Source organism: Lepidochelys kempii, chromosome 8, assembly GCF_965140285.1.
Source record: "Lepidochelys kempii isolate rLepKem1 chromosome 8, rLepKem1.hap1, whole genome shotgun sequence".
Taxonomy (NCBI): Eukaryota; Metazoa; Chordata; order Testudines; family Cheloniidae; genus Lepidochelys; species Lepidochelys kempii.
The window spans coordinates 71958514-71970955 of record NC_136387.1 but is presented as its reverse complement, the minus strand read 5'-3'; the positions used below and the strand labels follow the sequence as shown (position 1 = coordinate 71970955).

Here is a 12442-nt window from a genome sequence, read left to right as displayed (position 1 = left end):
CCTGGTATGCCTCAAAACAGTCGTTATTCAAAATTCAGTATTTGATTAGTTGCGTAAGCCATGTCGTCCTGTTTCTGTTTCCTGGCCGCATGACTTAATCTTCAAAAGCTACTTCCACTGCCACATGAAATGAATTTGGTTTCAAATGAATCTTAGCTAAAGGCGACAAAGGTGCTTTCTGTATAAATAAAACGTGGCTTGTGCAAGACAAAAAACCCTCCTCTAATGAAAGGAATTTGGGACATGCAGATTGAATGTGCCCATGTAAGAACAGGAAAGCTTTGGGGCATGCTGGCCTGCAAACTAGTTGATCACCAGGGTTTCCAACCATCCACTGAAACACCTCCAACTATAGACCTTTTCCCCTGACATTAGGATTCTGCACTCTCTCTACACCCTTGGTAAACTGCCTGGAGAGAGAAAAAAGATGAGACTCCACCTAGATGCAAAAATGCACTGACTCCACCAGAAGCTGCCTACTCCTGGTGCTCTACTCCCTGTTAATGAGGGTCACTGCTGTCTGTTTTGTCATAGTGGTTTGGAAACCACTTTTACAGCCTGAATACCTCCAACAGCCTGATACTACATTTCCACACTTCTGATGATCGCTGGCTCGACAAGGTGGTGTCTAAGATGCATCTTTCATCCCAAAAGACTGGCATAGGTGGTGACAAGAATTAGGGAATCCAGGGGAGTAAATCAAAAGGACAAAATATGCACTGCTGTAAGATGAGGCCGAGGGTTCAACAGTCAGTAGCAATGCTTCCTGCAGATTTATCTTCCCCCCCTCTTGTCACACTTCCTTTTGCTCTTTTTTTATGTTTGTTTTGCTTCTCATAACCTCTCTGTTCAGCACAATGCTCATAAAGGAATTAAATTTACTACTTCATGATGTGTTATTTTCTCACAAAGCAAACTTTTCAAAAAATTAAAATGCTATATAGGTTCCTAATAGGAAAAAATAAGCTTTATAATAAAGATTGACCTGACACTGCACACACAGTAAAAGAAAACCTGTAGGCAAACCTTTAGAAAAAGAAGATTAAAAATGCTTGCCAATTCTTCTCTAATTTGCTTTCAACCAGTTGAGTCTACAATCGTGGGAATTCAGATACCTGGTTACCGTGTCTCTAGGATTCTTTGAAAAGCATGCCAAAATCCACAAACATTTTGCATGCATTGGTCTTCTTTCTTCTGATCTGGATACTCCTGCAGACAAGACAGTGTGCTCTGTAGTGAAGAGTACAGGACCAGGAAGATCCTGAGTATTAAAACGTTCACACTGATTCGCTGTGTGGCCTTGAGCAAGTAATTTCACCTGTCTCTGTCTGTTTCCCTACCTGTGGATAACTACTTGACCACCTACTTCATGGCATTAGTATATATAGTCAATGTCTACATGGTGCCTTCAACACACAGAGCACTAAAAAAAATGCTAAGTTTCATCAACACAACTGGTTTACTGAGAGCCTTCTCCTCTGCAGCCTGGAACAATTTTCCTGCATCTTTACACTTCATTGATTCTCTCATTTAAAATCTCATCCAAAAACACATCTATTCTTCCTTGCCCATACTCACTCTCTTTTCTATTGTTTAGCTGTGTAATTCTATTATTTACAATCAGTCACCAAAGCATTTTGTATGAAAGACACTATTCAAATTAAACAATTGTATTGAATTGCAGTGTATTATCGCCTGTGTATCCTTTAAGAACTTGAATAGGCTTTGTAAATATGCACTTATTCATTCTAAAATTACATATTTGTTGAAGCACAATAGGAGAAGTCCTATATCTCAGAGATATGAATTAACACCATACTGATACCCCTTTTGACTCAACCTGTTACCCAATATTTGAGGACTTGGGGGTTGTTTCCTTTAGAACAGTGGTTCTAAAACTTTTGTACTGCTGACTCCTTTCACATAGGAAGCTTCTGAGTGCCACCCCCCATAAATTAAAAACACATTTTTATATATTTAACATATTATAAATGCTGGAGGAAAAGTGTGGTTTGAGGGTGGAGGCTGACACCTTGCAACCCGCCCATGTAATAACCTTGCGACCCTCTGATGGATCCCGACCCCCAGTTTGAGAACCCCTGGTTTAAAAGAAGAAATTGATGATGGAGTCAGGTATTTCTTCAGTGCAATCTTATTTATTTACAAAGTATGTACAAAGTCTTATTTTCCTAAACACTGCAGGAATTAACAACAGGAGGTTTTTTTGCTCACAGTCCAAGCCTCTTTCGAGCCAGCACCACAGAAAATGCTCTCTCTCAGGGCCACACTCCCAGTGCTTTTCTAGCTGTCTCCTTGCCTTTCTGTTTCTTTCTACCTGCTTCCTGGTTGTTTCTGACTCACATATACATGCAGCTGAAATCAAATAACTCACCAGCTACCTTCTGTTTGCATACAATTTAGTCCCTAGGGCAGCATTTTCCAATGTTTCGGCTAACATTAAACAAGGGGGACATTTAATTGTTCCCTCATTTAGCCTGAATAGAAGGCAGCCAACATGGCCAACAGCTTCAAAGATAAGCCTGAGGAAATGGCCAGTCTTCATAAAAGAAATACGGTCCAGGCTCACTAGATATAAAATTCACATTATTTATTTATTGCATGGGAAAGTTGGGGGGAGATCTGCTTTAAGTAGAACAATACCAGTGCCCTTAAAATGGGGGATGTACTGGCCGCCACTTCCAGCAGCTCCCATTGGCCTGGAGCAGCAAACTGCAGTCACTGAGAGCTGCGATCGGCCGAACCTGCAGACGCGTCAGGTAAACAAACTGGCCCGCCCCACCAGGGGCTTTCCCTGCACAAGTGGTGGAACAAGTTTGGGAACAACTGGTATAACTACATCACTCTGGAGTATGGAAAATCCACCCCCCTCAACAACGCAGTCAGACCAACCTAGTTCCTAGCCAGCGCTATGTTGACGTGAAGGCTTCTTCCACTGACAGAGCTACTGCCTCTTGGGAGGTGGAGTACCTATGCTGACAGGAGCAGCTCTCCTGTCTGTGTTGGTTGCATCTTTACTAACCCCCTGCAGCACTGTAAGCTTAGATAAGCCCTAAATAAATTAAGCACGGAAACCATTACATGTTCATGGCATAACAAACAAAATCTAGACCTCAGGAAATAGTCTGAGTGGTGGGCAGCCTGGTAAATGGGGTTACTTCTACATGGATCTTTATCTTCCTCTAACTTTGAATTACACTGATTCTATTTAGAATGTAGAGGAAAGTTCTAATGGAACAGTCAGACCAGGAAGGGACAAAAGTACTTCCCATCCTCAGTTGGTTTTGTCTGGTCTTGTTTACAGAGACCATAAAGATACAGAGTTCAGCCAAGCCTGTGCTTTTCAAGCTGGTGGAAGAATGCTGAGAAGCAAGGAATGTTTGGTTTGTTACTGATGGAGAACGTCAAGTGTGAGATCAGCCAAGATGCTTCTGTAAATAATTCCTAGTTTTGAACATAAGGCATTCCCTTTGGAGAGCCCTTGACTCTGGAACTCACACTTCTCTTGAATGCATGCCAGAGTTTGAATGATTTGAGCTTCAGGGCACATGTAAAGTCCATCTGTTTGCTCAGCCTTTTGCCTGAACTAGGCTGAGATGTGAGGAGTGTGCTGTTTAAAGAAACGACAAGCAATTAACTGGGATGCTGTTTTTTTTAATTTCACATTTTATTGTGGTCTAGAATTGTTTGGATTGGTCTTTTGATGCTGCCAAGCGTGGACTGCATGCTAGTTATATTTTTAGTGGTACTAGTACAGTCAGTGGCTTGGGAAACGGGCAATTATTTTTTATAAATACAAATAGATACATTGTACATGGAACAGCTGAAACCTAAAATGAGCCTTTTTACTAAATCAAACACTAAGAATGTGAAGAAATTGTCAGCTTTACAATCCTGTAGATGAGAGAAAGTCAATCTATTTCATGAGGGTATTTTTATCTAAAGCAGGGGAGGATTCAACAGTTAGTTCAAAATTGAGGAACAATTTACATATATATGTATGTGTACCCACACACAGAGCAATGTGTTAGGCATATAAATGCTCGAACATTGTGATCTGGCTCTAAATCACAACTCCCCTAAAAATGAAGTCCCTGATCCTGTTACTAAGATTGCAACTGATGCAAATATTGGTAAAGTAACTGCCAAATTATAGTCTTCCCCACCACAGCAGCCAGATTTTACAGGGACCATACATCCAAATAAATGCCTCTTGGCTACCCATTCATCTAGCAGCTGGAAAGATGACACTTGACATTTGGAAACTTTCCTGTGAAGATTGCTGCAAGGCTTTCCCATTAGCTTCCTGGTGAGACTGTAAGGTCGAATAAGCTGCCTCAAACCTGCAAAGGGTAACCGAAGCACTCTAACATCAAGTCTGTTTGATTTAAAATTCTAAATTCTCAGGCCACAACTTTTCAAACTCCCTTTAAAATGCTCAGTATATTCCACTATACTGAATGTTTCAGAGGAATAAAAAAAATGTCCTTCTACGGCAATGCAGTTATAAGAGATGCTTTGAGTGATGCATGTTTTCATGAGAAGCTGGAGAGGGAATAAGGAGAGAGGGAGGAGATACCCTCACGAGGGTCACAGAGTTGCCAAAACAAATGTACTCACACATCAAAGCGTAGAATGTTTAACACTAAGTATTTGGACGGGGTCTAAAAATACAGCTGACAAACACTGCTTCAGTATAAATGAGAAATATATGTACTGATAGCGAAAACGAGTTTTGAGCCATACAGTATTTTTATGAAGCCACAGCAGACTGAAACAATATGAAGCTTCACACACACACAGTGTCTCATAAGGGGTGGGGGGGGGGGAGGAATTGCACTGCTACTACCTCAGTTATTCAAATCCATTTTCTTTAGAAAATATTTTCTTTTCTGTTTGTTCCAAAGAATTCTTCGTACTACAAACATTTTTTTAGTGGCTGCCTTTCCACACAAAGGCCAAGGTCTCTGCTCTGCTATGGTCCCTCTGCACCTGATCTAAGACTAGAGCTTGCTCACTATGCCTGTTTTTACATTAAACCAGGGGGAGAGAAGAACAGATCACAGCTCTCACTCTGTATCATCTCTACAGCATGCGAAGGGGAAATGCTTAGTCACCTGGTTGCTCAAGGGTTTAAACCCATTAAACCCCATTTCTTTGCACTGGTTTTCTCCATGAATTAGGTTTTGTATTTGCCTTGCTCCAGTAGCCCCATTATCAGATTTGTCAGAGCTGTACTGCAATCCCTTTTTTGTGTGTGCGCGCGCACACGTGTTTTGTCAAGCATTGGTACACTTGCACTCTATAAATAATAGGATCTTCCCCATGCAATAAGAGTGACCCTATTTAATTTATACCTTCTGTGCTGTTCAGAGGTTCTTTTTAATATTGATGGACTCCCCCCCCCCACATTACCTAAATCATATTTCGGCATATATCGATTATTGTGGAAGAAGCCATAGCAGACCAGAGACCTTGGTGGAACTCTGAGTTGGAGAGAAGAATATTCTTAAGATTTACACATTTTTTAAAAAAATCTAATTTCAATGTACCAAAGCCATTTTTGTTACTATACATCTATAGTTTTAATTATCTAATCCAGAGGCTCTCAAACTGGGAAGCGGGCCCCCCAGGGGGGCACACAATGCATTTGGGGAGAGAGGGAGAGGGGCATGAGAAGCTTTAGGGGGGAAAATTACTGCGTACATCTGATTCCTCCCGACATATCAGGTCCTCAGATGGCGCTGTGCATTTTGACAGATTTCTGTTAAGCTTGAAAAGAATTATACAAAGCCGTTGCCATCTGTACATTAATCCATTTGCTATGACATGGTGTGCACATTTAATTGTAAGCATCAAACACAATCATAGTTTTGCATTTGCTCTTATTACAATGGATCACTGGCTCTGTTTGAATCAATGCTTTACTGTTTTTAATATTTAGTGAGCGCTGAATGTTGATTCTTTTTTTGTCAGTATATGTACTTGTGTGGCAGGAGGGGAAGGTGTAAACTATTACAGCCACAAAGAAGGGGGGCACAATAAAATAAGTTTGAGAATCACTGATCTAACAGATTTGCAATGCATGTGCTCAAAACCTACATATTTAATTCTAAAAATCCATGGCAATTGTTTCAATAACCAGGAAAAAATCAAACCAATAAATGTGTGTGTGAAAACAAATATTAAGTTGCAGCTGGAAAGGAAAACTACTTTTAAAGACCACCCACCTGTATGTATCTATGCATATACCAGGAAGCTTGTTTTCCATCGTTCACTGATTCCACTGTAGTGTTAGCTAAACCTCCAATGTCACCACCAGCAAAAACCCATGGTTCACTGGTTTGCATGGTCTCTGGATCCACTTCAGGAAGACCCCATCTATTAAACTGGATAGGATTCATGGCTTCTTTTACTGTATTTAAGTGAAAGATAAAAAGGTACTAAGTAGATGATCTGGAGATGGTTTAACAGCATTACTAAGCAATTGTTGCTACAATCCACTGTATATAGACAATGATAAAAGTAAGAAATAAAACATTGTTTTAAAATGTTGGCCACTTATGCTAGAAATGGGAACCATTGTTACAGTCTGTATCACTGTGTTTCTACTTTGACTTCCAGTAGAGTTAATCGAGAAGTGCATTTACTATGGCGATTCACATGCAAAGGTCCAATGCAGGGGTGGCCAGCCTGTGGCTCTGGAGCCACATGTGGCTCTTCAGAAGTTAATATGCGGCTCCTTGGATAGGCACCGGCTCCAGGGCTGGAGTTACAGGTGTCAACTTTCCAGTGTGCTGGGGGGTGCTCACTGCTCAACCCCTGGCTCTGCCACAGGCCCTGCCCCCACTCCATCTCTTCTGGCCTCCTACTCTGAGCCTGAAATACCCTCGCCACCCCCCCCCCAAGTTTCCTGTATCCCACAAAACAGCTGATTGGGAGGTGTGGGGAACTGCTGATCGGTGAGGCTGCCGGTGGGTTGGAGGCGCTGGGAGCAGGTGTGGGGGAGAGGAAGCGGATAGGCGGCTGCTGATGTATTACTGTGGCTCTTTGGCAATGTGCATTGGTAAATTCTGGCTCCTCAGGCTCAGGTTGGCCACCCCGATCCAATGTCTAGCATATGGAATGAATATGCAACAAGTGTCACAACAGAAACCATTTCTCAGATGTCTGCTAAGTTAGGTATTTGCAAGAGCTAACTGTACAGGAATATCATGCGGGGAAGAAAGAGGTGGTGTCAATTGCGCCAGAAGGAACAAACTGACTCTGATACGCTATTGATCACTTCCTGAGCACGAACTACAAATCCTGCACAGACTTTATATTGAGATTTACAAGCATACTCAGTGCTGGCTTTCCTCACCTACATCACTGGGAGTTTTACTATTCATATCAATGGACACAGAGTTAGGCTAATGTTCTGCACTTTTGAAAATCCTGCCCTAGTCACCATTGGTGAACAAGGGGCATTCTCACCTTCTTTTATCCTAGCATCATCCATTCATCCCATCCTCATTTGTCTATGCACTCACTCACATTGTATCCAAAATACCTTTCTACTTCCCAGCACAACAAACATATACACTTAGTAGTTTTCAAAGTTGTTGCCCTCCCAGCCTCTGACTCATGTCCCCTTGATCCAGACACAGCAGTGAAATGATGACAGACATATGGATGGATTTTAAGTGGCAGGCTGCAACTTTTATTAAACAAACACAGGGGAGGGGCCCTACTCATCCATCACCCAGAGCTTCCTATACCAGGCATATAATTGGGTCCAGTGTGGGGGTTACAGGGCTCTTACCATATAACCCATAACTTGGGGTAGACTCTCCTCAGCCTACCCTCCAGGACTCAGCTTGCTCTGAGTCCTACCATCCTTCCCCTGCACCCCCCCTCCTTAAGAGAGACAGAGGGATGGGGACTTCAGCCCATGAGGGCCAAAAGGTCTGACCTGACCTTGGCCCACAAGCTCTCATAAGCCCAAAGCCCATCACCACCATCCCAGTATTTTACTTCTGGGAACCATTCATTTTATCCTTTTAACCACATTGGAAACTGGCCACAAGTTGCAAAACATTAACAACTCAACCAAGTACCTCAGTTAAGTACTAGGTGAATTCCTGCTTAACCCACTAGGTCTTGAAGGTGCTTCAAGGAAGGTGAAAAACACCCTGGTTCTCTGCCAATTGGCCCGTAGGAGAAAAAATTCATTCCTGACCCTCAAACAGGTGATCGTGGCATTTGTCAGGATGCATTCTCAGAGTGAATAGTGTGGGGCTGCTGAAATGGAGCTGAAAGAGGATCCACAGGGCTCTCACCCCAGGTTAAATTCTGGGAGCTAGGGAATGCTGGAGAATCAGCACCCCTCTCCCCTACTGTCCAATCAATGCCAGAGACTCCAAGGGGTGGGGAGGAGCTACCTGGTAACCCTCAGCAAGTGTCTCCCTTCCTTCTTGCTGAGGCTGTCCCCTTTCACCATCAGGCCCCTCATGTTCCCCCACCTGTTGAGGCAGATGAATGGCATTTTTGAAGTTTAGAACTGAAAGAATGATTTTCCACATCTGTTCTTGTAACAGTTTCTTCAGATCTTCAATATTTATACACAGCAATGATCAAGAGAGTCTTCCCTCACAACAGACATGACCCTCTGCCATTTTTAGAAAGTTAATTATTTGGCAATGATTGTAGAAAATTTTGAGACAAAACCTTTTTCCACCTGAAAAAGCTGTTTAATTTAAACTGAAACTTCCCTGGGGAATATGATGATTTTGACAAAATTTTGCTTCTGAATTTTTTTTAATAAAAAAAGCAATTCAACAGGGTTAAGAAACCCTCTCTCAACATTTTCAGAATAAAATGTTTTACTTTTTCATTTCAGAATGAGTTTTTGGATTGAATTTTTTTTTATTTTTTATAAATATAAACATTTTAAAAATAGCAAGTCAAAATCAAAATGAAATGTTTCATTGACTCCAAATAATTATTTTCGGGAATTTTGTTGTGTGGGAACTTTTTGAAATTCATTTCAGTTCCAAGCAAGCTAGATTTCGAAACTGCAGGATCTCCCACATTACTCTAGGAATTTTTAGCATGCTGTTCTGTTTAATCTTTCTATTTTAGACACCGTTATCAAAGTGTCATCTGAAACCTCCCAATCTTTTTTTCCCACAATCTTTAATGTATTTATTTTCACAATGCCCCTTTGAGGTGCAATTTTACCCATTTTACAAATGGGGAATGAGGAACAAAGAGATGTGGCCTAGGTCACACTGGAAGTTCGTGGTGGAAGAGCAAACTGAATACTGGTTTCCCAAGATCCTGGCTAGAACTCTAGCCACTGGACTACCGTTCCTTCTCAGCCTATAAATCTCCATCCACTCTTCTTTTTATTTTAGGAAAAGCAGGAATACTATCACAAAAAATCTCCAAAAAACACCCACAGCGTGGTATCATTGACTGACCACCTGCTTTGGGAGAAGAGGTCAGGAAAAAGTATGTGTGTGCGCGTGCACATGTGTGCATGAATTATATGCCTGGAGACGACTGAAAAATAAAAAAATTAAAATAGGAGTGTTACAATGTTAACTACAGAATGGGAAGCCCAAGTGCCTGATTCACCACGATGTTAGTCCCGTTTTATGCCATCGCAATTTCAGTTGAGTTACACTGACGGAAATCTGGAGTAATGCAAGGGTGAATTAAAGTGTAAATTACATGGGAAGAAATATATGCTGTTCAAACACAAAGCAACTATTTTCTCCTCTTTTCCTATGGAACATTATTGCAGAAAAGATATCCTTAGTTCTCTTATTTGTTACACACACAGAGCAGATGGACAGATTGTACATAAAACAGAAGCTGAAATGCACAGAACACCACACTACTTTTTGTACTGCATGGAACAGTACAAATGGGACATGAATACAAATAACGAAACTTAAGGTCATCCCACCACCATCTATTAAAAGTCATCTTTCTCAATACCAAACAATTTTTAACTGTGTATTATTTTCCTACTTTAACTTTTAAATTTGCTTCTTTATAAATAGAAAGACATTTTAATTTATAATGAAAAAATATTTTCGAATAAATACTTGTAGCAAATCTTGAAGCCATGTATCAAAATGAGTTATTTTTATATAGCTTTAACTATATTGTGACACCCAAGTTTCTGCAATAAAATGCAGTTTAAAACTGCAGTGTTCCTCAGGGACATATCACTAGCAGATGCAGATTGCCAAGGTCAATTAAACTGATGTAGCTGTGCTGTCACATATGTAAAAGAGAAACCTGCTAGCATATGACAAGAATATTTCTCAGTATTTATAGAACAATGTCAAATATGTGTTGTGTTTTTACTTGAGATGGGCCTAAGTGTGTGTATTTTGGGTTGGCAAAACCTCAGTCAGGTTTTATCTTTGCAAAGTCAAAACCAAAACCACCTGTAGTTTTAGGTTTGGATTTAGAGATTTAGCAATATGTTGGAATACACATTTTTCTCTGCTCATTTGCAACGTTGCCAATTTACATAATCCCCTTCCTCACTTAAAAAATTCTTACCCTTCACCTAGAACTATAATGGAGTAAAATAAAACAGCATGCAGCCGCACAGGCTGAACATTATGAATCTACCTAGTATAGAGGAGCAGTTGGACCACATACTGTATGCTGTTAATGGCCTGCATTGCCAAAACATGCATAGGTCCACGCAGTAAGCCAAGCACAGGCATTACCAAAGTACATGTAAAAGCACACTGTTAGCCATCTTCTAACACTGCTAAGACACAGACATATGGGAGTCTGCCACCAGCACTAATATATGAGAGCAAACTCTTAGTATTGCTCAGAGGTGAAAGTAAGCCAGTACGGTATACCAGTAAGAGGCGGTGCGCCGTACTGGGACCAACTTTCCCAAACGGCAATTTAAAGCCCTGCGGTAGCGGCGGCGGGGCTCTGGAGGGGATTTAAAGGGCCAGGGCAGTAGTGGCTGCTGGAGCCCGGAGCCCTTTAAATCCCTACCTGAGCCCTGCTGCCCGAGCCCTGGGGTAGCAGTGGTGGGGCTCTGGCAGGCATTTAAAGGGCCCCTGGGCTCCAGCCACCACTACCGCCCCGGCCCTTTAAATCCTCCCCAGAGCCCTGCGGCCGAAGCCCTAGGGTAGCGGCGGCAGGGCTCCGGAGGGGATTTAAAGGGCTGGGGTGGTAGCAGCGGCTGGAGCTCCGGGGCCCTTTAAATCCCCGACGGAGCCTGGCTGCCGCTACCCCAGGGCTCGGGCTGCAGGGCTCAGGCGGGGATTTAAAGGGCTCAGGGCTCTGGCAGCTGCTACCACAGAGGAACCCCAGGCCCTATAAAGTTCTGCCAGAGCCCTGAGCCCCAGGGTAGCGGTGGCAGCCGGGAGTCCCCAGAGCACCTCAGTGATTTAAAGGGCCAGGGCTCTGCGGCAGTAGCAGCAGCTGGAGCCCTGGGCCCTTTAAATCACCCCTGAGCTCCAGGGCTCCCAGCCGCCTCTGCAGCTGGTAGCTCAGGGGTGATTTAAAGGGCCTGGGGCTCCCAGCCGCCACTACTGCAGCTGGAGCCCTGGGCCCTTTAAATCAAGATTTAAAGGGCCCAGGGATTTAAGGCCCCGCCTCTTCTGGTTGAGGCCACACCCCCTGCTCAGGACTCCGGCATACCGGTAAGTCCTCTAACTTACTTTCACCCCTGGTATTGCGCAAATATACGTTCAAGCACACAGCAAACCTACAGCCCTTCTTTCATATCCCCTCCCAACTTCCTTTCCAGGCCCCAGACCATGCCCTCCCCTTCCAGAAGCATACACTCTCTGGGGATATGGAGATAATTGGGAGCAGGTGGGATTTCTGCTGGACGGAAAAACAGGTGTAGAGTATCTCTTTGTGTGAGAGCGGAGTACATTCAGAGTCAAAATACTATACTGGGAAAGAAAGATACAAGCACAATATACTCGGTCACATATTTCTTTTCACTCTTCAAATACCTAGGACCCAGATCCAAAGTGCTTTTCGCAACCAAGTTAGATCCAAAATCAAAGGCAGCAGTTTGGATTCAGTATTCCACACTGTAATACACTCTCAAAACTAAATGAAAATGGTACCAGTTTGGGCCTTTATCTATGTATAAAGCAATAAAATAGAGTAACCGCTTCTGGTGCTGAAACTTGACACCGTATTTCACTTTGAAAAATAGCTGCTAAACATGCAAAATAATTGCTTTTCATAGTATTCTTTGTAAAGATTAGTGTCCTAGCTTATTATTCAAAGTTTAAAGACTTACTGATTGCAAAAAATACATTTGTGGTTGAATTTGGCAAAAAAACCCAAAACTAAACTAAAGCCTGGACACTCCTAGTAGCTGAAAACAAAAATATCTGAGAAGGTTTTATTTAAAAATATTTAAACAATCACA

The 12442-nt window shown here is 42.3% G+C and overlaps 1 protein-coding gene across 3 annotated transcripts in view; it reads right to left on the bottom strand.

Annotated features, from left to right (window-relative positions):
- DPYD (dihydropyrimidine dehydrogenase) overlaps positions 1-12442 on the bottom strand; it is a 542988-nt gene that overhangs the window by 235037 nt on the left and 295509 nt on the right. For all 3 annotated transcript variants that reach the window (XM_073356962.2, XM_073356960.2, XM_073356961.2), the window contains one exon: positions 6249-6433. In XM_073356962.2, coding sequence (XP_073213063.1) covers positions 6249-6433 — 185 coding nt within the window. The remainder of the gene's footprint in view (positions 1-6248; positions 6434-12442) is intronic.